This window comes from Emys orbicularis, chromosome 24 (genome assembly GCF_028017835.1).
Source record: "Emys orbicularis isolate rEmyOrb1 chromosome 24, rEmyOrb1.hap1, whole genome shotgun sequence".
Classification (NCBI taxonomy): Eukaryota; Metazoa; Chordata; order Testudines; family Emydidae; genus Emys; species Emys orbicularis.
In genome coordinates, this window is record NC_088706.1 from 3,864,566 (window position 1) to 3,892,034 (window position 27,469).

The 27,469-nt window shown below is 60.8% G+C and overlaps 1 protein-coding gene across 1 annotated transcript; it reads left to right on the top strand.

The window, feature by feature from the left end:
* Window positions 1–1,732: 1,732 nt before the first annotated feature.
* On the top strand, window positions 1,733–25,565 carry LOC135894258 (GRAM domain-containing protein 2A-like). The gene is made up of 12 exons (XM_065422322.1): window positions 1,733–1,785; window positions 15,647–15,784; window positions 17,418–17,499; window positions 18,179–18,248; window positions 18,329–18,432; window positions 19,885–20,001; window positions 20,310–20,381; window positions 21,565–21,636; window positions 23,401–23,464; window positions 23,915–23,977; window positions 24,775–24,871; window positions 25,457–25,565. The coding sequence occupies exons 1-12, from the start codon at window positions 1,733–1,735 to the stop codon at window positions 25,563–25,565; spliced, it is 1,041 nt and encodes a 346-aa protein (XP_065278394.1).
* The last annotated feature ends 1,904 nt before the right edge of the window (window positions 25,566–27,469 follow it).

Genomic DNA, 27,469 nt, shown 5'->3' on the forward strand with positions numbered 1-27,469 from the left:
GCCAGCGCTCCTGCCCTGTCCCCCCAGCATCCCTGCTGGGACTGGCTCCCCCACAGCCAGCACTCCTGCCCCATACCTCACAGCACCCTGGCTGGGACTGGGGGAGCTGGGGGGTCCCCCACAGCCAGCGCTCCTGCCCTGTCCCCCCAGCATCCCTGCTGGGACTGGCTCCCCCACAGCCAGCACTCCTGCCCCATACCTCACAGCACCCTGGCTGGGAGAGGAGAGGCTGGGACTGGGGGTGACCCTCCTGCTGGGAGCAGCTAGGGCTGCAGTACATGAGCTTCCCCACGGCCAGCCCCATTCCCGGGAGAGGCGTCCAGGTGCCAGCGACTGGCTGATGGGGGCACTGGTGGCAGGAGGCCCGGGGGCTTGTTGGACACAGCGTCTCCTGGCAATGGCTGGCGTCTACTTGCCGCCCTCTGGAAAGTGTGGAGCAAGCAGCTGTTATGTCCCTGTGGCTGGGGAAGGAGGGAGGGTGCCCCAGGCAGGGGGGAGCAGCCTGCGCTGGCGGGCACTGGGTGAGGGGGAAGGGGACCTCGGGGGGCCAGGCAGGGGGGCAACAACTAGGCAGGGAAAGTAGAACGGGAGGGGCCCTGAACTCAGGGTGAGGGGCTCTGTGGGTGAGGGGCCCCGGTTCCGCTCCACCCCCCCCCCCGCCCTTCCCTTCAAGGACAGGAGGTTTCACAGCTCCCCAGCCGCTCACGTGGGCATCACAACACTAGCACTGGGGTAACCGCCCTCCCGGGGCTGGGTCTGACGCCCCCGCACACCCCTTCAGGGACATGGTAACGATGGGTAACCGTGGGTGCTGCTGCCATGGTTACAGCGTATGGAGGAGTCAAGAGGAAGCGGGGGAAGGGAGGACAACACAAGTAACCTGGCACCTCCCAGATGGGGATCTCAAAGCACTTCCCAGACATCCACTAAGCCTCACACCCTAGGGAGGGAGCAAAGTATCATCCCCATAGGAGAAACTGAGGCACAGAGCAGGGCAGTGACTCGGCTGAGGTCACCCAGCGAGGCACTAGCTGCATCCCCCATCCGCCCAATTCCTGCCCCCTCCTGCCCTGCTCCTTCCCATTCCCAAGACCCCTCTGCCACTGCTACTGCCCCCTGCTGGCTGGAATCTGAGTGACTCAGCTGTGTGTCATAGGCCCAACTCTGCTAGCAGCGATTCTCCTTTCAATCCCTGCTTTTGTACACAGGGACTCTGGGTTCTGGCCCCAGCATGGCTGTGGGGTTCTGGGTGTGCAGTGGCTGTGCCGAGGGCTGTCAGGAATGTCTGGCAGCGCCTGGGATGGCAGGGGCGTGTGACTAGCAGCCTGGCTGTGGCGTGGGCCAGGCGTGTCTGTGCACGGCTGTGGGCGAGGGGAGGCAGGGATATAAAGATGAGCTCAGAGCCGGCGGCGGTGCAGAGGAATCCTTGCCATGCTTGGATTTCCTTGAAGGAGGAAAACACCTGCTGGCCGGTCGCCGGGGAAACCGTCACGAGGGAGAGTCCGGAGTCGCTGCGGCTAGAAACGAGCAGGCCTTGGTGCATCCGCATCAGCGCAGGCTCCCTGGGGCACGTCTCCCGGGCCGGCTCATCCCAGCAGGCACCGGAGTCTGAGCTTTGAACTCGCCCTCTGCCTGCCCTGCTGCCAGCTGATAAAGCAGCGGCTGGGAGCGCGCAGCGGAGTTGCAGCCGGACAGACAGGAGCGCGGCCGGGGGACCAGGGAAGCGTGTCAGATGGAGCCCCAGCTCAGCGGAGCGGACAATGCCCTGGGCGAGGCGGGGGAGCCGTAAGTGGATTTCTCCTTCCAGGCATTGAGGAGCGGGCTCTCCCCGGGGCCCTAGGTCTCGGTGATATTTGGGGCATTTTCTTCTATAGGCGCCTATTACCCCCCACCCCCGTCCCGATTTTTCACACTTGCTGTCTGGTCACCCTACCTAGGGCTGGCCCCAGCCCTTCCGTCAGCCTGCCCCTGTGGGACACCCCCCGCCCCACCCCCGGGCCCTGAGGAGCACCTTCGGGACGGGGGCTGCAGTGTCTCTCTGTGCCCAGACACCCACATGCCGGCACTGCTAGCATACTGGCACACGGCAGCCGGGGCTCAGCCCTGCCCAGCCCAGAGGTGCCAGGCTCTGAACTGCCAGGCCCAGAGGTGCCGGGGCTCAGCCCTACCCAGCCCAGAGGTGCCGGGCTCTGAACTGCCAGGCCCAGAGGTGCCGGGCTCTGAACTGCCAGGCCCAGAGGTGCCGGGCTCTGAACTGCCAACCAGAGGTGCCGGGCTCTGAACTGCCAGGCCCAGAGGTGCCGGGCTCTGAACTGCCAACCAGAGGTGCCGGGCTCTGAACTGCCAACCAGAGGTGCAAGGCTCTGAACTGCCAACCAGAGGTGCCGGGCTCTGAACTGCCAACCAGAGGTGCCGGGCTCTGAACTGCCAACCAGAGGTGCCGGGCTCAGCCCTTGCACGAATTAAGCACTGCACGGCAGGGGCGCTGGGACAGCGTTTGCAGTGAGGGAGCTGAATGCCACTGAACAAACCTGTGTCTGATGAAAAGCAGGCGTTCGGATGCTGTCACCTGTAGTTCCAGCGCCCCTGAACGCGCATGTGTGGAGAGACATCTTGGTCCAGTCTGTCCTCTCCAGGCTAAACTAATCCAGACTCCTGCCCTGGGGGTGTGTCCGGGAGTGTGTTGGGTGTGATTCCTCTGTGTTCATGTCCTGGGTTCAATTCCTGTCTTGGCTACAGCCTCCCTAGGTAACCTTGGGCAAATCTCTGACATGCTCCATGCCTGAGTTTCCTCCTGTGGGGGTGCTCGCAAGGCCAGTCCCCTGCCTGGGAAGGCTGTGCCATGCCATCTGCTAACGGCTGGAAAGCTCTTTGGAGCCCCTGGGGCGGCAGGGCAGGGGTGTGTGGCCTGGAGAATTTGTCTTGCTCTCAGGGCCTGGGGCCGGTGTCAGCTTCCACGGCTGTGGCTGCCTGGCTCTGCAGCAGGTGGGGGTGTCGGGAGAAAGGGGGGTGCATGGTTTGGGGGGGCAGGGTACAAGTGGGGCTGTGGTTTGTGGGAGCGGCGGTGGGAGGGGGTGTCTGAGAAGTGGAGTGTGGAGTGTCCTGGGGAGGGTGGGGAGTGTGCACTGGGTGTGTCCCCGGGCTATGCACGTCCTCCACATGTGCCTGGGCACTGCCCCCCTCTGTGTGCTGGGGCCGTGCGATGCAGAGGCATTTCGGGCCCAGGCTGCTAAGCTGTAACAGACACAGCACAGCTCTCTCCTCCCCAGACATTCAGCAGTGTCTGCCTGCCCCACCTGCCTCGCCACTGGCATCACCCCATTGTGCTGGGGGTATCTAGCCAGCTGCTGCACAGAGCCAGGAGGGGAGGGCACCAGACACGGCCAGCCAGTCCCTTCTGGCAGCATCAAAGGGCCTGGCCTGGCACATGGAGATCAGCGAGCCGGTCGGAGTAGGGACCCTGGTGGCCTGGAGACGTCGCCTGTGCCTGGATCACGCCTGCTCGGTCCTGGGCGTCGCTGTGGGTGAGGCCTGGGACCTGGGCCTGTTCTCAGCCCTGCCACATGCTCCCGGGATGACCCTGGGCAAGTGATGCCCCCACCCCGTGCCTCAGTTTCCCCATCTGTAAAGGAGGGAGAACGATATCTCCACCCCTGGGCACACTGTTGGGCTGCAGCCATTGACTCGTATCAGGGACCCGCTGCTGGAAGGGATGGTGTGTGTGCAAAGGAAAATCACTGCACTTACACAGCCCTGTCCCCTGTGTGATTTGCAATGGGGCAGGAGAATCATCTCCCTGTATCCTAGTTGGGGAGACTGAGGCATGGAAGAGGGCGTGACTTGCCCAAGGTCACCCACGGAGTCCTGGCCCCACTCCCTTGCTCTAGGCACTACACTGTAGAGTTTGGGGTCACACAAGGAAAAGTGCTGTCTAAGGACTCCCTTGCTGGGCCTTCCCGCTTTCGACCGCGTCCCCCCGGCCAAGGAAGCAGCCGCCAGGTAACCCTCGGAAAGGCCAGGCGGATTCAGGATTCAGGCCTTGGGCAGCGGCCAGCGTCCCCCAGGACAAGCAAAGCTCCCCATCCCCAGGAAAGGAACTGGCCAACACTGCCATGGCAGAGGGCAGATAATTCGTCAGCATCGGGGTCTGTGCGTCCCCTTGGTGCTCAGCAAAACTCCCAGCGGAAGCTTGGCAACTAAACGACCCTGGGATCAGACCCGCTCTTCCTCCCTCCGCTGGGGGGGGAGGGTTTCTCATCTGCTCCCCCCAGTCCACAGGTGCGGTTACCCAGGCAGGGTATCCAGGCCCCCAGAACACACTGATGGGCCCTGTGCTGAGCACACTCCCAGCAGGAAACTGCTTTTGCTGGAGCCTTGCCAGATAATCGCCTGCCCCTGCTGGGCAAATCCTTATCTCGGAGGGGCCGGAGAGTTAGGGAGCAAGGTGCAAACCACCATAAAAGCTCAAGGCTGAGCTGGGGAAAGAGAAACAACCTTGCGGCAAACGTGGGTGACCCCATGAAGGCCGGCTTGTTTTTCTTTTCCCTCGAACGCTGGGAGAAGTCGGACGTTTTGTCGGGCGTGAGACTGGCAGATGGATTCTGAATCACGGCTCAGCCCCAGCCCTGCGCTGTCCTTTCACCTCCCAGCCCCGCTGTCCTGGCCCGTTCTTACCCTACCTACATCCATAGACATGATCCCCGCCCCACACAGCAGGGGAGATGGGCCCCCCTCCCCGCCCCACACAAGCTGAAGAACTAGCTGCTATGCGTAGCAGGGCCCAGCCACTCGAAAGCAGCATCAGGCAGCCACAAAGCACGAGAAGGGGGCTCTGTCAGGGTGTCGTAGGCTCAAAGACACTGTGGTCCAGTGGGCTAGAGAACCCCTGGCCGGCCTAGGTGCTCCCTGGGCTCTAGTCTCGGCTCTGCCACTGGCCTGCAGGGTGCCTTTAAGCAAGCCATTTGGCCTCTTTGTGCCTCAGTTTCCCCGCTTGTACAATGGGGATAATGATCCTGACCCCCTTTGTGAAGCGTGTACAGATCGACTGGGGTCAGTAATATTCATCCATCCGGAATTCACAGCTGTGGGCTGCGTCAGTGAATTGTTCAGTGGAAGCCAACCAAACCCCTGCGCCAAAGACTATTCACCAAACCCCAGTTAAGAAGAGATTCTCTCTCGGTGTCTCTCTCGCCCTGCAGTGTCGCGGCATTGCGCCCTAGTATTCTTCATTATTTAACATGAATGTTGCAGCAACATCTAAAAGCCACAGCCAGGCGGAGCCCCGTTGTGCTGGGTGCTGTACGAATATAACAAAGGACAGTCGTGTTTCATGGGCCATGGGCTGGGTAATACCAGGAAAAGACTCCATGCCTGTAAAACGAAAGGGGCTCTTTCTAAGGAGGACCATGTATAGAGGAGTTGGAGCTGCAGCAGACATTCCAGCCCTGTGCACCCAGACTGAATCCGGGTGCCTCCCCCAAACTGCTTCCTCCAGCCTGTGCTCCTCCCTCCAAGTTCCATGCTGGTTGCTAGAAGCCCCTACCCCAAAGAACTCACGCCAGAAAACGAGAGGCCAGAGGTGGGTGAGAGAGGTGGGGTGAGACGCAGAAGCTGGGGTGATAAATAATGAAAGGGGATCATTCCTAGCCGGTCAGTAGAGAGATCCCAGCTCTCCCCGCGTAGCTATTCTCACGCTGAACTTCCCCCTCCATGTTACCAAGGAGGGAAGTTTTGAGGAGCGCCGTGCAGGACAAGGTGGTGGCTTTGTGGAGCTGTTCCCGCGTCCACTCGCAGGGGAAGCATGAGGGTGGGTTGGCAATAGGTGGATCTATAGGGCAGGGGTACGCTGGGGAGGGCTTTGAGCCTGTGACACACCAGCTGCTTTAAGGCTCTTCGCCATCCCTGAGCTCACGGCCCTGAGTGGTGCAGCCGTGGATCCGGCCTGCGCTCTCCTGGGGACAGCAGCCTTGCCTGCCCAAGTCTCCCACAGGGTCTCCCTGCCCGCCCCCATCCATGCATGGCAAAGCCCCCGCAGCAAAACACATAGAGCGGCCGATATCCCTTCTGAGCGCCTTCCAGCACTGCCAGTAACGCCCTCCTGCCAGGGGCACGCTGGGGCTTCTGCTTTGCTGCTTAACGCTGTCTGCCTGCTGGTGACCTCACCCTCCCGTGGCCTGTCTGAGTGTAGATTGCAAGCCCCCTGGGGCTGGGACCTCAAAGCTACTTAGGCACCTAATTCCCACTGATTCCAATAGGAATTAGGCATCTTAATACCTCTGAGGACCTGGGCTTGTCTGCTTTGTTACGTCTGTACAGCAACCAGCGCAGTGGGGCCTGGTCCTTGGCTGGGGCCAACAATAAATAACAATGGCACAGGCTGGCCAGCATGGGCCCAAACGGCTATTTCTAGCCCTTCCTGATCCCATTCGAGCTCTGCTGGAAGCCAGGAGATGAGCACGAGGCCCGGAGCAGTACAGGTTGTTCTCCTCTCTTCTCAGCAAGTTAAGATTTAAAAACCCAAAGCCCAGATCCGCCGTGCGTCCCACTCATACCACCAGAAATAGAAACTCCCCAGGGAAGGCAGGAGTCCAAATAGACCGCTGATGTCAGGAAAGGGACGTGACGCACAGAGAATGGGCCTGAATTCAGCTCCTACCCAGCAGATGCTACAAAAGCAAAAGTCATTCTGAGTGCAAATGAGCTGTCATTTCTGACTTGACGTGTGTAAAATACAAGGGGTATATTTAGCTGCTTGCCAGACATTGTTCCTGCTGTGACATCTAGCTGTGGTGACTATAGAAACAGCTCTGAATAAGCTCTATATGGCCACAGCTTTGCTACCATATATAGGGCTCTCCTCACACTGAAATGTGGCCGTCTCTGGGGTGGAACAGAGCAGTGCAGCTGGAATTCCAGCCACGGCTGCTTCCCCTGCATGAAGGATTTAACGTCACTGCCCTGGTGCCTTCGCCACCAGCCCCATGCTACAGTCTGTCGGACAGTGGCACTGATTTCCACAAATCAGGATAGCCCCCCCTTCCTGTGGGTGCTGGGCTGTATACCTCGGGCACTGAAAGCGCTAATCATCCTTGGCACAGTTGGCCAGCCTCATCTCTGTCCAGTGCATGAGGTGCACACAAGTAACTGGCATAGACCAGTGTCTTTTCCCAGCCCCTTCTGCCTGCCACCAGGGGTAGATGCAGCTTCTACTTGTGCATGAGAAATTGGAAAAGACTCCTAACCCTCCCCCCCCCCCACCTTCTAGTGTACACCAACCACACTCAGCAGACTGAAGAGCTTGGTGTATGTGTCTCCTTCTTTCACTCCATTGGCTCTTCTGCCTGTGCCGGGTGTCCCAGTAACCAGCACCACCAAATGGCTCACTCCCAGAGTCTGGCCGATGGAGGCAGAATCTTCAGCGCCCTGCTCAGATGAAGTGCTGTCCTCAGATAAGCATCTCTGAGGCTGCCTTCTCCCAGGGAGCCCATACAGTGGGTGGCATCTAATCAGTTACACCAGTGTGAATCCAGAGTCACTTCACTTGACTTCAGTGGAGTGACTCCGAATTTATGCCTGTGTCAATGAGAGACAAATCTGGCCTACTGGTTTGGTTCGGGGGTGTGGACACAATAATACCAGAATAAAGGTTTCTGTTACTGGTGTAGCTGATTTCCCTTCTCTTGTATTGGTGTAACTGGCCCCACATTAGGGTGTTGTATCACTTGAACTATACCAGTACAGCCCCAGAGAGCCGCGTTCGTGTGTAAACAAGGCTAAGGCCGGTTATGATGAGGCTGTCTCCCAACCTAGTGGGCCAGAGTCGGTGTCAGGCTAGCAGGCTGGCTGGACGGCTGGTGTGATCCTGTAGGGAAGGCCCGGTGCTCCCCTGTCCCCACAGGAACTGTCCAGCTCCCCGTAGGGTTGCCAACCCTCCAGGATGTCCGGGAGTCTCCAGGAATGAAAGATGAATCTTTAATTACAGGTGATGTCATGTGATGACACCTCCAGGAATACGTCCAACAAAACCGGCAACCCTAGCTCCCCGGGAGAGCGACACCCGCTCTGCTGGAGACACCCCGGGAAATGCCGCCCCCTCGGCCCCGGAGCCCCTCCCACAAGCGCTATGGGGCCTGGAGTTGGGAAACAGCGAGGCCTTTCTTTGCTGTGTCGGGGCCAGTCCAAACGTTCCCATCACAACCGCGGTTCGACCGGCGCTTGGGGGTTCGACTCAGGGCTTCTCTGCGTGACGGGAGTTCCCTTTCCCCGGGAAAGCGCCATTTTCACAGGCAAACCCCCAAATGCCTCCATGGTGCCTCGGTCGCTATTATCCTCTATGGGCTGGGCTCCCCAACTGGACTTCATCTCCCAGGATGCACTGGAGCCAGGGACTCCCAGGATGCCCTGCCTCCCTGCCCCAGAGAAAATGACATTTATTTTCAGGTTTCAGAGTGGTAGCCGTGTTAGTCTGTATCCGCAAAAAGAACAGGAGTCCTTGTGGCACCTTAGAGACTAACCAATTTATTTGAGCATAAGCTTTCGTAGAATGGAACATACATAGGGCTACCATACGTCCGGCTTTCCCCGGACATGTCCGGCTTTTCGCTCTTTAAATAGCCGTCTGGGGGGGGATTTCTAAAAATCTAAAAATGTCCGGGATTTCCCCCCGGTCGGCTATTTATCGACCGAAAAGCGGCTGACAGGGCGGCCGAGCGCCGCTCGCATTGGGGCCTCGGCAGCCAAAGCCCCTTCCCGGCTCCCCCCATCCCCTGCAGCCTTAGCACGCCGCCCGGCAGCGCTGGGGGTGGGGCTGTGTGCCTGTGAGGGAACGCGGCGGCAGGGCTGGCAGCGGCGGCCAGAGCCCCTTCCCCGTTTCCCCCCTCCTCCATAGCCTCAGCACGCCGCTCGGCAGCACTCGGGCGGGGCGGGGCGCTCCTTGGGGCGCGGAGCCAGACACCTGCTCTAAGCCGAGCGGCACGGTAAGGGGGCCGGGGAGTTGGAGAAGGGGGGCAGTCAGGGGACAGGGAGCAGGGGGGGTTGGATGGGTCGGGAGTTTGGGGGGGGCTGTCAGGGGGGCAGGGGTGTGGAGAGGGGTTGGGACAGTCAGGGACAGGGAGCGGGGGGGTTAGATGTGTCGGGGGTTCTGGGGGGCTGTCAGGGGGCGGGAAGTGGGAGGGAGTGGCTAGGGGGCGGGGCTACCCCCCAATGGAGTGTCCTCTTTTTTGAAAGTTCAGATATGGTAACCCTAACATACAGTAAGAAGATATTTATACATACAGAGAACATGAAAAGGTGGAAGTACCCGTACCAACTGTAAGAGGCTAATTAATTAAGGGAAGCTATTATCACCCGGGGAGAAAAACTTTTAAGTGATAATCAAAAGATGGCCCATTTCGGACAGTTGACACGAAAGTGTGAGAATACTTTAACATGGGGAAATAGATTCAATTAGTGTAATGACCGAGCCATTCCCAGTCTCTGTTCAAACCTAAGTTAATGGTATCTAGTTTGCATATTAATTCAAGTTCAGCAATTTCTCATTGGAGTCTGTTTTTGAAGCTTTTCTGTTGCAAAATTGCCACCTTAACTTCTGTCACTGAGTGATTAGAGAGGTTGAAGTGTTCTCCAACTGGTTTTTGAATGTTATGATTCCTGATGTCAGATTTGTGTCCATTTATTCTTTTGCGTAGAGACTGTCCGGTTTGGCCAATGTACATGGCAGAGGGGCATTGCTGGCACATGATGGCATAGATCACATTGGTAGATGTGCAGGTGAATGAGCCCCTGATGGTGTGGCTGATGTGGTTAGGTCCTATGATGGTGTCACCTGAATAGATAAGTGGACAGAGTTGGCAGCGGGGTTTGTTGCAAGGATAGGTTCCTGGGTTCGTGTTTTTGTTGTATGGTGTGTGGCAACATTTTCGGAGGGAAATCCCCCCGTTTCCCAGCAGCGCGGCTGTACCCAGCCCCGTTACACCCCAGGGGTGCTCCCTGTGGAGCACGGCCGTCACGTTCTCTCGGAGTCACTGCAGCACCGGAGAGGAGACGCGTATGCTCTGCTTGTGGCTCTTGCTTGTGATTTTTCCCTTGGTGGAGGGATAAAGCCACCGCAGACAGAGGCTGCACGTTTTGCTGGGAAAACACAGTACTCCCATAGAATCAATAATGCTTCACTGTCCTTTGCCATCTGTAAGGCTCTCGAACTGCTCTTTGGAGACGGGAATGAGTTAAGTATCAGGGAGGGAATCCCCATCAGGAAGAAAACCGAGGGGCACAAAAGGGACGTGAAATTAGGTAATGCAGTGAGGCAGTGAAAAAGAACCCAGGAGTCCTGCCTCCCAAGCCCCTCTCCCCCGTGTCCAGAGCTGTCAATCCAGCATGACTGAGCTGTCCCTGCGACCGAAGAACGCTGGTCAATCGGAGCAGGTTCAGAGAAGAGCCATGGGAATGATGAAAGGATTCGAATATCTTCCACTGTTGTAGGCAGCGTTGTCGTAGCCGTGTCAGTCCCAGGATATTGGAGGTAATAGCTTTTATTGGACCAGTATATGGCTTATTACCATAACCCACCCTCCTTTTTGTCCTATGGCTACAGGGGTGTTTACGGGCCACTTCACCTTGAGCGGGCCCTTGAAATATGTGTTAACTCCTTATGCTAAACAGTCTGTAGTTAGCTGGGCCAGTACATTTCCCAGCCCTGAAGAAGAGCTCTGGGTAACATTGAAAGCTTGTCTCTCTCACCAACAAAAGATATTACCTCACCCACCTTGTCTCTCTACAGGACTGGAAAACCTGCTCTATAGTGACAGACTCAAGGAGCGCAAGAAAGAGAAGGTTAAGGGGTGACTTGTTTGAAGTCTGGGGAACAAATATTTAATAATGGAGGCTTCAGTCTAGCAGGGAAAGGGCTATCACAGTCCAATGGCTGGAAGTTGAAGCTCGACAAATTCAGACTGGAAAGAAGACACATTTTTGACGATGAGGTTAATTAACCACTGGCACAATTGACCGAAGGTTGTGGTGGATTCTCCATCCCTGACCATTTTTAAATCCAGCTCAGATGTTTTTCTAAGCGATGTGTCTAGGAAATACGTTGAGGAAGTTCTCTGGCCCATGTCATGGGGGAGGTCAGGCTAGAGGATCACAGTGGTGCCTTTTGGCCTTGGAATCTCTGGATCTGTCAATAATCTGCCCAGGAGCTGGAGCTGAGACCTCACAGGATGAAGCTTTATCATGTGGAGGGTTTCGGGGTGCAGGGCCGGCTCCAGGCACCAGCTTACCAAGCAGGTGCTTGGGGTGGCCACTCCGGACAGGGGCGGCACGTCCAGCTATTCGGCGGCAATTCGGCGGACGGTCCCTCACTCCCGCTCGGAGCGAAGGACCTTCCGCCGAATTGCCGCCGCAGATCGCGATCGCGGCTTTTTTTTTTTTTTTGCACCACTTGGGGCGGCAAAAACCCTGGAGCCGGCCCTGTCGGGGTGTGTGTGTGTGTGTGTGTGTGAACAACCCAGGAATCGCTAGGTAAAGGGCTTGGTCCACATTTTTTCAACTAAATAATTTTTCATTGAAAAATGCCCTTTTGGGGACCATTTCCCCCAAAATAGGTGTTTTTCAAAATAGCACCACAGAATAAATATTTCCTAATTCTTTTTGATCGACAACGTTACCGATGGTTCCATTTTTTGAAATGAGACATTTTAAAATGTTGTTTTTTAAGTTTCAAAATAAAATTTGTGTTTCTGGGAGAAACAAAAACAACAACAACAACAAAACAAAAAAACATCCTGCCCTAAAATAACACCAAAACTCTTCCAAAAAAAAATCTTATTTTGAAACTAGATCAGTGATGAAAAATGTTGATTAAAACTGTCTGCTCATTCTGGAAAAACAACAATATTCTTTGGAAATATTGTGCAGGTAAATCAGAGCCACCAAGTCCAGATGTTCAAAAATCATGAGACTGGCTTAAAAATTGACTTTTAAAGAAATAGGTTTTTGACTTGCTTTCGAGCCATTGGGGCAGGGCCGGCTTCAGGCACCAGGGTTCCAAGCAGGTGCTTGGGGCGGCAATCTGCAAGGGGCGGCAGTCCGTGTGGTTTCCCCCCCCCCAAGCAGCGCGCCGAATTGCCGCGGATGGCGGGGGCAGTCCGTGTGCCGTTAGGGCGGCACGCGTGTTTCCGCGGCGGCAGCTTCTGTCTTCAGCTGCCTGCGGCAGCCGCCTCCAGCTTAAGACAGAAGCTGCCGCCGAATTGCCGCCACCGCGGAAACACACGTGCCGCCCTAACGGCACACGGACTGCCCCCGCCGTCTGCGGCGGCAATTCGGCGCGCTGCTTGGGGCGGCAAAAACAGTAGAGCCGGCCCTGATTAGGGGTTACCTTTCCAGTGTTTCTCTGCAACCACAAGGGCTAGAAATGACTGTTCTTTTTTTATTACAAGCTGTGATTCTCTCCTATTCACATGACTCCAGGAGCTGGGGCTTTAACCAAAACAACAGTTATGGCCAGTCTTGCAGGGCTGGCAACACTGCACCCCATGCTGTAGCCCTGGGCTGGGGAGTGTTTGATTCAGTGGTTGCTCACTAAAGGCACACCTGGTCTCTGCTTTCAGAGCAGGATCTGCTTGGGCAGAGACTGGGATGCGAGATCAACACTCAAGCAAGAGGAATGTGCTGGTGGCAAATGGGCCATGTGCTTGCAGTAAGTGTGTTCGTTCTCTGGGCCCGGCCCTTTAAGGAAATGGTATTTGGGAGCAACGCCTCTCTACAAACTCGACTGGGCTGGTCCCAGCAAGCTGGGCCAGCTGTATACAAGACATCCCTTCCCAGCCAGCTGGGAGGAGGCTGCAGGCTGAGGGGCAGGGACTGGAGGAGCATCGGCGCCAGGCAGAGGAGCGTGTGAGGCAGACAGGCTGGAGCGCAGCAGGGATCCGGAGCCCAGCAGAGCGAGTGGGAACCCAGGGGAGCCGGGGTGGGACGCAACCCCTGCTGTCTCAGTGATGAGGTACAGGGCACGTGTTGGCTCCGATGGGCTCTGATCTCAGCCGGGGTGGGGGTGCTTTGGCCCACGTGCAGGATCCGTACAGGGGGTGGGAAGGGGGTACTGGGGGCCCTAAGGCACAGCTCTGAGCCCCCCACACTGCAGCTCAGGCTCGTCTCCTGTTCTCCCCCCCCCCATGCTCCCAACTCCCACTCAGCAACAGAGACTCAAAATCCCTTTGCTCTTAGTAGAGCAGGGGTCGGCAACCTTTCAGAAGTGGTGTGCCGAGTTGTCATTTATTCACTCTGATTTAAGGTTTCGCGGGCCAGTCATACATTTTAACGTTTTCAGAGGGTCTCTTTCTATAAGTCTATAATATATAACTAAACTATTGTTGTATGTAAACTAAATAAGGTTTTTAAAATGTTTAAGAAGCTTCATTTAAAATGAAATTAAAATGCAGAGCCCCCCCAGACCGGCGGCCAGGACCCGGGCAGTGTGAGTGCCCCTGAAAATCAGCTCGTGTGCCTCCTTCGGCACACGTGCCATACGTTGCCTACCCCTGTAGTAGAGCATCTCGCGTGCCGTGGGATCGCACAGAGTGCTTGTTAGCGATGGGGGAAGCTGAGCCGTAGGCAGCCTGGCTATATGGCAAACCAGTGTCGCGGCTGGGAGTCCTCTCCCCCATGCCTCCCCGTTCGCTCTAACCACTAGGTAACCTGTCCTCCCAGAGCTGGCAATCTCCATCTCCCAAGTCTGCTCTCTAATTAACAGGCCGCCCTGCCAGAGCTGGGAACAGAACCCAGGAGTCCTGGCACGCCGTCCTCTGTTCTTCCCCACAAAATCCCACGCTGTCCAAAGAGGCCTGCGCTAACACACAGCTATAAATACTCCGCCGGCAGGGCCTTTGATTAGGAGAGTTCTGACTGGGACGGGAAACGGGCAGTTCTTTTCCTTTGCATGTTTGACGACACCGGGATGTTTCCATCAGGCCCCAACTGCTTTAGAGGAAGTTGCAAGAATCCCTGCAGTGATGGGATAACCTTCCCCCAGGGGATGTTCCCTCCTGACCCCCATGATTCAAGGTCAGGTCATGCCATGCCCTGAAGCATGAGGGTTTATCCCCCTTCTTTTGCCTTAGGAAGTGAAAATCAAAGGCTCCATAATCTAGCCCGTACTGAGCACCCTCCAGTTCCATTGCTCTGGGTCAGGGCTTTAGAATCTGCCTGGATGCTGTTACCATCTGCCATGCAGGATATTACACAAACTGAAACTGATCTTGCGCTGTAGCAACACAGTATTATCAACTTCCAGCTAATTACAGCCAAACCTCGTTAATTCCCCTAATGGGAGGGACGCTTGTTGTGAGTGATTAAATGTTGTGAGTTAGCAAGTAAATGAATAAACTCCTTTAAAAAAAATAATGAAAAGGCAGAAAAATGGACTTTGTGCTTTTGTTCTGCCAGTCGGCGGTGTGATCACCGCTGACACTAATTGGTGCTGTGCTGGGGGGGATGGATTCTGCTGATGCAGTGTGGTTGGGCTGATAGGGAAGTGGAGTCGGTGTCAGGACACCTGGGTTCTACTCCCAGCTCTGCCATTGGCCTGCTGGGTCACCACCTCTCCCTGTGCCTCAGTTTCCCCATCTGTAAAATGGGGATAATGATACTGCTCTCCTATGTAAAGCGCGTTGGGGTCTGCTGATGGGATGTGCTCTGTGAGATCTCACAACAGCCTCCCTCTGCGGAGAAGCAGGAGACGGGGGAGCCCGTACGGCTCTTGCGCAGACTGGCCAGGCGAGGCTCGGCTGGGCCGGGCCCAGCTATGCAGCAGCAGCACTGGGATTGGGGCCATTTGACGCTGCCCTCTCTTGGCTGTGGGATTTTCACACAGCTTGTCGGCCCTTTTGCTCTGTTCCCCTCACCCCTCTGCTGTGTCTGTGAATCCGGCTTTTCAGCAGGGGTGCGCCTCACCCCGCCTGTCCCCGGGGCCGTCTGATCGGCCTGTCTGGGAACAAGGGGTGGGTGGGGGAACATCAGAAACGGGACCAGGCCGCGTACTGCACCTGGCCGTGGATAGGCCTTGCCACAGTCCATGGCAGGACAGGTAAGACTCCTAGAGGAGGTGCAGCTGGGTACTGAAGAGCAGGTACCCACCCCCCTAGTGCAGCCCCCCAGGAGAGCCCTGCCCCCTCCCCATTAAGATCAGCCACAGAAACTCTTCCCCAGGATCTGAACTCTAAAGACCCCCCAGCCAGGCCCAGGGGGTGGTGGGCAGAGAGGGCAGGGAGCCCGCGGGCATCACTCAGCTGCGATGGGCGCCTGCGCGCCGATGCCCCACATGTTTCTCCATGGCCTGGGGTAGCTCCACCACTGCCCGTGGGGTAAAACAGCCTGTACATCCGAGCGGGGCTGGCTGAGGCGGGCGGGGACGGCCATTGCATGCGTGTGACAGCAGGGACCCCAGGAGTGATGGCAGGGGGTGGGCAGTCTGCACTGACGCCCCTTGCACAGGGCGCTCTGCGCTCACCTGGTAGCTGCCAGCCGGGGCACTAGGTGAGCAGGAAAATGAAATCCCCCCCCCCACCCCTCCACCTTGGGGAGATGGGGGGGCAGAGAGGAGGCTCCTTGCTGGGGGCGCCTGTCACCTCACCCTGCTCTCTGCCCTCCCCAGCTGCCTGGCTGACCCTGCCACCAGCTCCGGGAAACTCAAGAAGAGCAAGAAGAAGATGCTGGAGCCGAAGAAGTGGCAGAGCCTGGAGGAGACGGGGAGCGATGCCTCCCAGCCAAGGAGACGCCCCAGCCTCTCCAGGTGAGGCCCTGTCCCTCCCCCAGGGACCTTCCCCAGGAACAAGCCCCTCCCCCCCCCATTCCCTTCTCAGGCTCCTCACACCTGGGCCCAGGCGAGCTACACTGCCCTGGAAAGCCACACAGACACAATGCACCCCCCTCTCCCACCCAGACCCTCCTCAGCACCTCCCCGCGCTGCTAGGGCTCCCAACTTTCTAATGGCTCAAAACCAAACACCCTAGCCCCGCCCCTTCCCCGAGGCCCCGCCCCTGCCCTGCCCCACACACACTACATTCCCCCTCCCTCGGTGGCTCACTCTCCCCCACCCTCACTCACTTTCACTAGGCTGGGGCAGGGGCTTGGGGTGCGGGCTCTGGGCTGGGGGTGGGGATGAAGGGTTTGGGGTGCAGGACAGAGCCCCAGGCTGGGGATGAGGGATTCAGAGTGCGGGAGGGGGCTACGGGTTGAGGCAGGGGGTTGGGATGCGGGGTGGGGGGGGTGAGGGCTCTGGGCTGGGAGTGCTGGCTCTGGGGTAGGGCTGGGGATGAGGGGTTTGGGGTGCAGGAGGGGGCTGCGGGTTGAGGCAGGAGGTTGGGATGCAGGAGGGGGTGAGGGCTCTGGGGTGGGTCCAGGGATGATGGGTTCAGGATGAAGGAGGAGGCTCTGGGCTTGGGGTGCGGACTCTGGGCTGGGGGTGGGGCTGAGGGGTTTGGGGTGCAGGACGGGGCCCTAGGCTGGGGATGAGGGATTCGGAGTGTGGGAGGGGGCTGCGGGTTGAGGCAGGGGGTTGGGGTTCAGGGGGATGAGGGCTCTGGGCTGGGGTGCTGGCTCTGGGGTAGGGCTGGGGATGAGGGGTTTGGGGTGCAGGAGGGGGATCAGGGCTGGGGCAGGGGGTTGGGGTTCGGGGGGATGAGGGCTCTGGGCTGGGGCTGGGGATGAGGGGCTTGGGGTGCAGGAGGGGGATCAGGGCTGGGGCAGGGGGTTGGGGTTTGGGGGGATGAGGGCTCTGGGCTGGGGGTGCTGGCTCTGGGGTGGGGCTGGGGATGAGGGGCTTGGGGTGCAGGAGGGGGCTCTGGGTTTGGGGGGGCTGGGGATTAGAGCGCAGGCTAACCCCACGCGGATCCCGTTCAGCGGCAGTGCTGCAGGGCTAAGGCAGGCTAGTCCCTACCTGTCCTGGCCCCGCGCTGCACTCGCGCCGGAAGCGGCCAGTAGGTCCGGCACTAGTAGGTGGGAGAGGGGGGCAGGAGGCGCCACGCATGAGGCTCTCGCCCACAGGCACTGTCCCCCCAGCTCCCATTGGCTGGTTCCCAGCCAATGGGAGTGTGGAGCCGGTGCACGCAGAGCCCTGTGGTCCCCCTGCCTAGGAGCCGGACCTGCTGGCTGCTTCCGGGGCGTAGCATGGAGCCAGGGCAGGTAGGGACAAGCCTGCCTTAGCCCTGCAGCACCACCGACCGGACTTTTAATGGCCCAGTCGGCGGTGCTGATCAGAGCCGCCAGGGTCCCTTTTCGACCGGGCGTTCTGGTCCAAAACCGGACACCTGGTCACCCTACGTGCTGCCTGCCTGCCTGCCCCCCGAGGCCAGCCCTGCCCTGTGGGGACGCCGCCCCCACCTGCGGCTCTGCCTCTCTCACCTTTGGCCTCTGGTGCATTTCAGATCAAAGACCTATGACCCATCCTTCTCCAAAGAGACCGAACAGGAGCTGACGCTGGGCAGGCAGAGGGCCACCTCGTCCGCTGTAAGTCCCCCCCCAAACTGGGATGGGGAATGGGGGGTGGGGATGTACACTGGGGGTTGGGGGTTGGGATGAGCACCAGGGTTTAGGATGGATGCTGGAGGGGGTATCGGGGGGGTTGGGATGGGTACTGGGGGTGGGTTTGGGATACCTCGGGGAGTTGGGAGGGGGCGCTGGGGCAGGGGGTGGGGGTGCGTGCTGGGGGTGGGATACCTGCGGGGGGGGGGGTTGGGATGCCCGCAAGGGGGGTATTAGGATGGAGCGCTGGGTGGGGGGTTGGCACCATCCATTTGCCAGGGTACCTGGCATTAGCACTGGGCTGTGCCAGCTGCTGGAGGGACGGCTCTCCTGGAGCCGGGTTGGCAGCGCCAGGCAGGTCCCGGTGGATCCATACCCCCAGCCAGCCAGGGGGAGATCTGGGACAGCTCCCCGTGTGCCCACAGCCTCCATCAGGTCCCGCGGGTGCCTCCTCCCCTGCCCCCCCGCCGCCCCCATGGAATCCGGGGGGCCCGTCCTAGTGTCAAGGCACATCTCAAGCTTGGCTGATAGCCCTTGGGATGGGGCCCAGTGGGGGGGCTCTGAGCTGGCCCCAGGCTGATGGCAGCCCCAGCAGAGACCCCAGGGCCCGTCGGGGGGAGGGGCTCGTTCTCCAGGGCTGACCCTGCCCCTGCTCTCTCCCCAGTTAGCCAAGCGCCTGGCGAGCTACCACAAGGCCTTCAAGGAGATGCCCGAGGAGGAGTCCCTACTGGACAGTGAGTGCCGCTCCCCCCAGCCTCCCGCCTGCCCCCCCACGCCTTGCCCACTCACCCGCCCCTCTGCCCCTTGCCTGCAGGTGTCTCCTGTGCCTGGCAAAGGGAAGTCCCCTATCACGGGCGCCTCTACATCTCCCAGAACTACATCTGCTTCCACTGCAGCATGCTGCTCCGGGACGTCAAGGTAGGGCCCCTGCGCTGGGGCACACGCCGCGCCCCACGGCTGCTCACGTGGGCTGGTAGCATGCGTGTGGGGGGTGGGTGGGTTGTGCAGTGGGAAGGAGGTGGGGGGGACAGGTGTGGGTTGTGTGGGGGGAAGGGGATGGGGGGGTGTCACAATGCAATTCTGGCAGGACCCAACTGAGAGTGCCAATTCAGGATCAATTGCTTAAAACAGGACAGTTACAGCCCTAGGCTGGGGTTTTTCCACCTCTAAGGCAAACCAAACCAGCCAGACTAAGAGGACTTTGGTCTCACCCCACTGGCTAACCACAAGTCACAAGCAATTCCCTTAGACACTCCAGTTTCCCAGTATCACCACCAGGGCCACTCGTTATGGGGATAAATGGTTATGAAAACCAATACCCCAGTAAAAGAAAAAAGGTTCTCCTGATCCCAAAGGACCAAGCCCCAGATCCAGGTCAATATACAAATCAGATCTTACCCACGAATCACGCTGTTGCCAATCCTTTAGAATCTAAAATCTAAAGGTTTATTCGTAAAAGGATAAAGATAGAGATGAGAGCTAGAATTGGTTAAATGGAATCAATTACATACAGGAATGGCAAAGTTCTTGGTTCAGGCTTGCAGCAGTGATGGAATAAACTGCAGGTTCAAATCAAGTCTCTGGAGTCCATCCACAGCTGGGATGGGTCATCAGTCCTTTGTGTAGAGCTTCAGTTTGTAGCAAAGTCCCTCCAGAGGTAAGAAGCAGGATTGAAGACCAGATGGAGATGAGGCATCTGCCTTTTATAGTCTTTTCCAGGTGTAAGAACACCTCTTTGTCTTACTGTGGAAAATTACAGCAAAATGGAGTCTGGAGTCACATGGGCAGGTCCCTGCATACTTTGCTGAGTTGCAAGGCGTATTTGCCTTCTCTCCATGGGTCAATTGTATACCTGATGGTCCTGATGGGCCATCAAGTAGGCTAGGCAGAGCTGACACCAACCTGTCTGGGATGTCACCCAGAAGCATAGCATAAGTTTGAAATACAGACAGTATAGAGCCAATATTCATAACTTCAACTACAAAACTGATACACACATATAGACAGCATAATCATAACCAGCAAACCATAACCTTGTCTTAGACACCTCATTTGACCCGCTTTATACAAGATTTGGTGCCACTACAGGACTTTGGTTGCATCCGTGTTCTATATGGTCCCAGATTATGTCAATAACGTCACAGGGGGACAGGTGTGGGATGTGTGGGTTGTGTGGGGGAGGGGAGGTGGGCTGGGGGAGGGGTGGACGGGATGTGTGGTTGGTGTGGGGGGCACCCCCGCCCGCCCTCGGTCCTGGGGACCAAAGCGATCGGGGGGTGTCCCTGGCCTCGGGGTCCTCGCCCCTCCCCGAGCAGGAGTGATGCCGTGAGCGATGGGTCCATCACCCGCTGCACCCCTCTCGCCCCACAGGTGGTGATCCCCGTCTCCTCTGTCGCCATCCTCAAGAAGGCGAACACGGCGCTGCTGGTGCCCAACGCCCTCAGCATTCGGACCGCCGAGGGCGAGAAGGTGCGAGCAGAGGGCAAGGCACGTGGTGCGTCCACCCACCCGCAGAACCGGGAGCAGAGCGAGCCCGGGGCAGCCCAGGCGGTGCCCCCCCTTTGGCACCGGGAGCAGAGGGAGACCCACACTGGGGGCTGGGGGAGTGCAATGAAAGGCATCGGTAGTGGTGAGGGGCTGGAGGGATGAACTGATGGGCAGTGGATAGACGAGTGAGCCCCTCTGACCAGCGTGGGATGGAGGTGGGGTGGGCACGGGAGTGGTGGAGGGTGGAGGCTGCGGCTGGGGGTTCCCCGGGAATCAGGCCAATCCCTTCTCCCTCTCTCCTCCCGCAGTTTCTCTTTGTCTCCATGCGGACCCGGGAGGCCATGTACCAGCTGCTGCGATCGGTCTGCAAACACCTGCAGGTGGGGACTGTGCCAGGCGGGCTCGTGTGCCCGTTCTCCTGTGTCTCTGGCCGCATGGGCTGGGATGCTTCTGGGCAGGAGGGGCTGAAATACTAAGGCACATCTGCTAATGCACCCCCCTCCCGATCCCTGGCTAGTCCAGCCCTGGGCTCCCCTTACGCTCACAGCTCTGCCGATGCCCCTCAGTCCCCACGGCCATGCCAGCCCTGCCCCCCCTACACAGGCACTGGGCCGATGCCCCTCAGTCCCCACGGCCATGCCAGCCCTGCCCACCCTTTACACAGGCACTGGGCCGATGCCCCTCAGTCCCCACGGCCATGCCAGCCCTGGCCCCCCTACACAGCCACTGGGCCAATGCCCCTGAGTCCCCAGGGCCATGACAGTCCTGACCACCCCTTACACAGGCACTGGGCCGATGCCCCTCAGTCCCCAGGGCCATGCCAGCCCTGCCCCCCCACACACAGGCACTGGACCGATGCCCCTTAGTCCCCAGGGCCATGCCAGCCCTGGCCCCCCTACACAGCCACTGGGCCGATGCCCCTGAGTCCCCAGGGCCATGCCAGCCCTGCCCCCCCCACACAGGCACTGGGCCGATGCCCCTCAGTCCCCACGGCCATGCCAGCCCTGCCCACCCTTTACACAGGCACTGGGCCGATGCCCCTCAGTCCCCACGGCCATGCCAGCCCTGCCCCCCCCCACACAGGCACTGGGCCGATGCCCCTCAGTCCCCAGGGCCATGCCAGCACTGCCCCCCCCCACACAGGCACTGGGCCGATGCCCCTCAGTCCCCACGGCCATGACAGCCCTGGCCCCCCTTACACAGGCACTGGGCTGACGCCCCTCAGTCCCTACGGCCATGCCAGCCCTGCCCCCCCACACACAGGCACTGGGCCGACGCCCCTCAGTCCCTACGGCCATGCCAGCCCTGCCCCCCCTACACAGGCACTGGGCCGATGACCCTCGTTCCTGTCCTCGGCCCCGGTGTTCCAGACCAGAGGGAGTGGGTCAAGCTAACGTACTCGGTGAGAAAGAAGGTCCCAGAGGTGACCCATCCTGGGAGCCGTCCCCCAGGTCAGGGAAAGCCCCACCTCCTGTGCACTGCGCACCACAGGGCTGGGCTGGCCAGCGGCTCGAGGGCTCTGCCGCCGGTCCTGGGCTCACTCTCCTCGCTCTTGTTGTTCAGGACGGGAGCACGAGCAGCAGCCCCCCGGCCTCGCCCGCCAACACCAGCTCTGAGCTCCGCGAGAAGGCTCTGGTAAGGTCCCCGACCCCCTAGCTGGCGGCACAGGCTGTGGGCAGCAGGGCAGAGGGGCTGGCGCCACTGTTAGCAAACCATGGAGATTCCTGAGAGCTGGGCCAGCTGCTCCCTGGCAGGGCCAGCTCTAGGCACCAGCTAAGGAAGCAGGGGCCTGGGGCGGCAAATCTGAAGGGGCGGCAGTCCGTCTGCTCTTGGGGCGGCACGCCGACTTTTTTTTTCTTCCCCTTCTTCGGCGGCAGTTCGGCGGCAGTGTTTTCATTTTTTCCCCTTTGCTTCGTCGCTTGGGGAGGCAAAAAAGGGAGAGCCGGCCCTGCTCCCTGGCACCGACAGCGCCCGGCGCTCTGTGCGTTCCGAGGCTGGGCCTGTGCTGCCAGGCGGCTCAGTGCCCACTCGGCGCCCGGCTGCCAGGTCACGGGGCGGGGGGGGTGACTCTCTAAGCCCCGTGTGCGCAGGAACACACCTGTCTGGGCACCCTGGCGGCTTGGACGTGCCCTTGGTTGCCCGGCTGCTGCCCGGCTCCGGGGGCTTGGGCTTTCCCAGAACTGGTGTTGTCCGGTCCGGGTGGAGGTGGCTTGCCGGCCAGCAATCCTGGCTGTCTGGGGCTTCTCCGTGCCCCCTTCTGCCCCTCTCGGCTGGGCTGCCCCTGTCAGAGAGACCCTGTGGGGCAGCTGGAGCAGCCCGGCCTGTGAGCCCAGGGCAGAGCCCAACCCCCGTTCCAAACTCCCAGGAGTGGGAGGGGCTCCGAACCCAAGCCCCAGGCCGAGGCAGACCCCCGAGCTGGCCCCCTGCTCCTCGGTGGCCCCTCCCTCCTTTGCCACTTAAACCCGTTGGCACTGCCCGTGTCTTTGCAAAGCGCTTGGGGAGCCAGGCCCCCCTGGCCAGCACGCTGCACGGGGCATTGTTTTCAGCAGCCCCCTGCCCAGTGTAACCCAGGGCTTTGGCACCCCTGCCCTTCGCCACAAAGCCCTTGGCCATCCCAGCCCGATCGGATGGCACGAGGGAGCTTTGATTGCCCCGGAGCGGCCGAGCTGGCCTCATGCTTGTTATCGGACTAGCGCCCCCTGCCTGAGGGTACGGCAGGGCCCGGCTCAGACACGGGCGCCTGGAGCGGAGAGAGTGGCGCAGAAGCCACCCTGGGCTGGGAGGGAGCAGCTGGTAGAGCCCAGGACCCACGTCAGCCTGTCCCCTAGCTCAGTGGGTCGAGCGCCCTGCCGAGAGGTGGGAGACCCCTCCTCACATCCTGTGTCTGCCCCTCGGCCAGCTGAACCTGGGCTCCCCCGCATCCCAGCAGGGTGCTCTGAGCCCCGGGCTAACGGTTAAGGTGGGTGGCAGCAGCTCTGAGTGGGGCCTGGTCCGGTCAGTGGCTCCCCGAACATGCCACCGGCTGGGCCCTGCCAAGCGCCCGTCCCCCCGTGTTTGGGACTCGCTCTGGGGCGCAGGCAGGAGGGGGGTATCCAGGGGCCCACAGGGAGGCAGCAGTGCCCAGGCCCAGGAATTTAGGTGCAGAGGGAATTTTGTCCTGAAAGTTGAGGCGCTGAGGGAGGTTAGGCACCTGCAGGGAGAGGCAGGAGTTTTGTGCATCTCCGAGGGGCCAGAATTAGGACTGGATGTCGAGCTGCTCTGAGCAGCCGGCCCTGAGCGGTGCTGCGCCGCGGGAGGGGGAGGGAGAGCAGGGCGAGATGGCAGGAGGAGGCAGAGACCAGCGAGCGGTGGGGAGGGACACGGGGCCCCTTTTGTGACCTGCAGCTTTTCCCCTTCCAGACCTCGAGCCAGTCGGACCTGGAGCTGAACCCCCCCGAGTCTGACGGCCTCCTGGACCAGCAAGGTGAGCCAGGGCCCTCAGCCGCACCCCCTACCCAGAGCCTGCCCCCCCCCAGCCCTCGCACACTCAGCAGCCCACGTGCAAATGAGCGTGCAAGTGCAGCGAGGAGCTCCCTAGGGGCCTCCCTTCTCTTCCGTTCCGGGCCCTCGGCCTGTGTCTGAGCGTCGCAGCGTCCGGCCAGGAACCTGGCTCCACCGACAGTCACTCGCATTAGGTGGAATGAGTTTGACCAGCCTCCACTCAGCCCCTTCCAGCGCCATGGCAGGGTGGAGCTGGTGATGGCTGGATCTCCTGCCCTGCCTGGGACAGCAGGACCCCCAAAGGCAGGCAGAACACGCCATGCCCGGCCCACGAGCCACGGCCCCCTAACCTCCCTGGGGGCGGCACATGGGAGCCTGGCACCTGGCTGGGCACAGGCAGCGCCAGTGACTGGGTATCCCGTTGTGTGTGCAGACGGGCTGGGCCCGAAGCAGAGCAGAGAGGACGAGGGCGAGGAGACGGCAGCGCCGAGCACAGGTGAGTGGATCCCTCAGGCCCAGGCTCGCTGGCTTGGCTCAGGGTGGGGGTGCCCAGGCAGGACCCCCTGCGCCTGCTCTCCTGTGGGCACTGGCACAGGACACTGGGCACCCGCCTGCAGCAACTCGGGGCATTGTGACAGCTCCGGGCAGCTGGGCAGGGAGGTAGCTGGCATCCCCTGCTGCTGAGCCCCAGATGTGCCACCCAGCTACACGTCTGCCCATGGGGCAAAGAGCTGCTGTTGTGGTGTTTGCTGCCAGGCGTTGGCACATCACCCCCTCGCCAGCCCTCTGCAGGGTCAGGGCCAGTCTGAGCAGGCTGTGGGAGCCTGGCTGGCCTCAGTGCCGTCACCTCAGACTGACACTGGGGGCAGGCGCTTGGCATGGACCTTGGCTGCCACCTGGTACACACCCTGGGCACCAGGCAGGGGAGCCAGTCCCTGGAGGGGTCTCGCCGTGGCATCCCTATGGGACTCGGGTGATGTACGCCCTCTGGGCTCGGCAGCCCCCGCAGGGAGTCTTTCATCCTCGGAGCTGCCGAGGGTGGCTGCTATGCAGGCTCATGAGGGGCCTGGGCAGTGGGGGTTCTGGGGGGAGTGGGGCAGTGGGGGCTCTGGGGGGCAGGGTAGTGGGGGTTCTGGGGGGCAGTTGGGGCTCGGGGGGCAGGGCAGTGGGGGTTTAGGGGGGACTGTGCAGTCCTGGGGGGCTGGGCAGTGGCAGGTCCCCCCAATCCCTCCCAGGGTAGCTAAGGGCCACAGCCCTGCCTTCCCCCCATCAGTGACGTCCTTTTCCCAGCAGGGGTCACATGGCCAGGCAGGCAGATGAAGAAGAAGCCCAGGGGCTGGTGGGCGCAACTGAGCACCCTCAACGTCGTCATCCTCATCTACCTGCTGCTGTGAGTCCCGGGGCAGTTGGGCCAGCGAGCACCAACGGGGCTATTCGAGTGTGGCACCGGGCAGCGCTAATAGCAGGGCACCATGTGCCAGTGCCACCCCCCTTAGCTCCAGTGCCCGCGGACTCAGCCTGGTGCTCCTGGCACAGGGGCAGAACGTGCTGGTCTCCGGTCTGTGTGCCGAAGCCCCAGCCGGCTGGCGTCCTGGCTGCCGGCTCTTCCCCTGTGCTGGCTCCTGCCCGCGGTCCCTCCCCTGCTGTGCCTTGCGCCGTGCATAGACAGTCCCTCTCGCTGTGTGGGTGGCATCTGGGGGCAGCAGGCTGCTGCGTTCCCTAGCTCCCCGCCGGGCGGTGCCACTCCCAGAGGGAGCTCGGCGGCTCCCAACGCTGTGGGGCTAACCGCCGTCACACGAGAGCTTGGAGTTTGCGGTTCTGCTCCGGCTAAGCCCAGCTCCCGTGGGCACCCTGCCCTGGGCTCCGGGCACTAAGCAGCTATTCGTCAGCCCGGCTCCGCCGGGGTGAATGCCCCTGTCCGGCGTGCCAGGCCAGGCCAGGCCGGCTCTCTCTGCTCACACTGCCCTCCCCCCAGGGTGGTGGTGTTGCTGCTGTCCTCGGGGTACATCGGCCTGCGGATCGTGGCACTGGAGCAGCAGCTGATGTCAATGGGGGCCTGGCCGGAGCTCGACCTACACCAGTGAGTAGCAGGGCCCCGCGGGGGGAGCAGGGAACCAGTGAGCGGGAAGGGCCCCAGCCCCCGCTCCCAGCCATGGTCCGGGGTCAGGGCAGCAGCGGGACCCCAAACCCTGGGTCCCTTGGGCAGGTCACCTCCCCTCCTCGGGCTGCTGTCTCGTGTGTCTGTGCTGGGCCTGGCACAAGGGGAGATCGAGCAGCCAGCCAGCCCCTGCTGGCCGGGCGTGTTGGGGGACCCCCAGCCCCCCGATGGAAAATACAGGGCCCTTAACTCAATGACTCCCACCGAGAGCCACGGCAGCTGGACCCCAGCTTGGGGGCTTGGCCCTCCGGGGCGGCACCGCTCCGTTTGCAGGGTCTTTGCTGGGGGCCGGAGAAGGCAATGCCCAGCTCCTAGGGGCCGAAGGGCTCTTCGGTGAAAGCCCCCAGCAGGGCTGGGTGTCTGCCGGGGAGTGGCGTGCAGACGGAGCAGGCGAGGAACTGCCCGGCTCTCGCTGCAGTTTATTTTATCTGTTTGACATCGGGCCACGGGCCGGGAACGTCCGTCAGCCAAATCTCAATTCCCCGACAAGCCAAGTAAGCGGGACACAAAGGGGGGCACCAGCTAAAGGGGGGCACATGACCTCCCCATGTGACTTCTCCCTGCCCTGCCCCCAGCCTGGAGCCCCAGTGCTCTCCCCGTCCCCTCCTCAACCCATGTTACCGGCCGCCCCACGTTCTGCTCCTCTCACCGCTGCGGTTCCCTGCTGAATGTGCCCCCCACACTCACCTGGGGACTTGGATCTTCGGGCCCAGGGGAGGGGAGCAGCTGCCAGGGACAGGAGCCCCTTGCTGGAGTGGGGTGAGCTGGGGAAGACCCAGGGGAGCAGGGGGTGATTCCTCCCCCCGGCCCAGCCCGTCTCTGCCTCTCCTGCCTGTGCCTGGCTCCTGCTCCCAGCTGGGAGCTCAGCCCTGGCCCGGTCCCAGCTGCAGCGGCCCTGTGCTGACCCATCTCCGAGCGTGGCTTCCCCGCCCAGGCCAGCACCTGCCAGCCTAGAGACGCCCTGCAGCCAGCAAGGAAAAGGGGCCACCTGACAGGGGAGCACAGGGGCTGGAGCTGCCTCAGGATAAACCTCCAGAGCCTGCCAGACGTCCCACTCCGGGTGCCTCCAGCCCAGTCCCTGGCCCTGGCAGGGAACAGTGGTCACCCTGCGTGTCGGTCACCCTTCCTCCCCAGCACCCGCAGCCCCGAGCCCCGCCCAGGCACCACAAGGGAGGGGGGAATGAGGAAACTGAGGCCCAGAGGCGCTGGCTCCTTGCCAGCAGGCAGGATTTCCCTGGGCGCTAACCGCTGCCCTTGGCGGAGGCTCAGCAAAGGCAAACGGGCAGGGAGCTGCCCCCGGTCTCCGACCGCCCCTGGGCGCCGGGTACGAAGCGGGCAGGCCTCACTGGAGCCTGCAGCTGTTGGCCCTACGGAGGGCAGGCGCCGGGTGCACATCCAGGCATGGAACCCAGGAGTCCAGGCTCCCAGCCCCATGGCCCAGGGGCAGCAGGCAGCCACGCTCCTGCTCAGCGATCCCTCCTGCCAGGGCTGTGCAGGGCGGGTTATTCCTTTAACAGGCGGCAATGAGTGTAAATCCCCTGGCTCTGGGCCCATGGCTGCGAAGCCGCTTGGCCTTTTCCTGCTCTTCCCGTTACGCTCATTTCACATGGGGCGCGTGGGGGGCAGAGGAGGCCCCAGCCGCAGAGCAATTGGCTTTCTGCCTCCCCGTCCCCTCCTAGAGAGCCGCGGTCATTAAACCCCATTAGTCAAGTGCTTGCGCGCTTGTGAGCAGCACTAGCCCCAGGCTGGCAGGCTCGGCTGCGCCGGGAGCCCTGGCCCACGTGGGCTGCAGGCTGCTTCGTCTGCAGCCGGCCCTCGGGTTACTCCCCA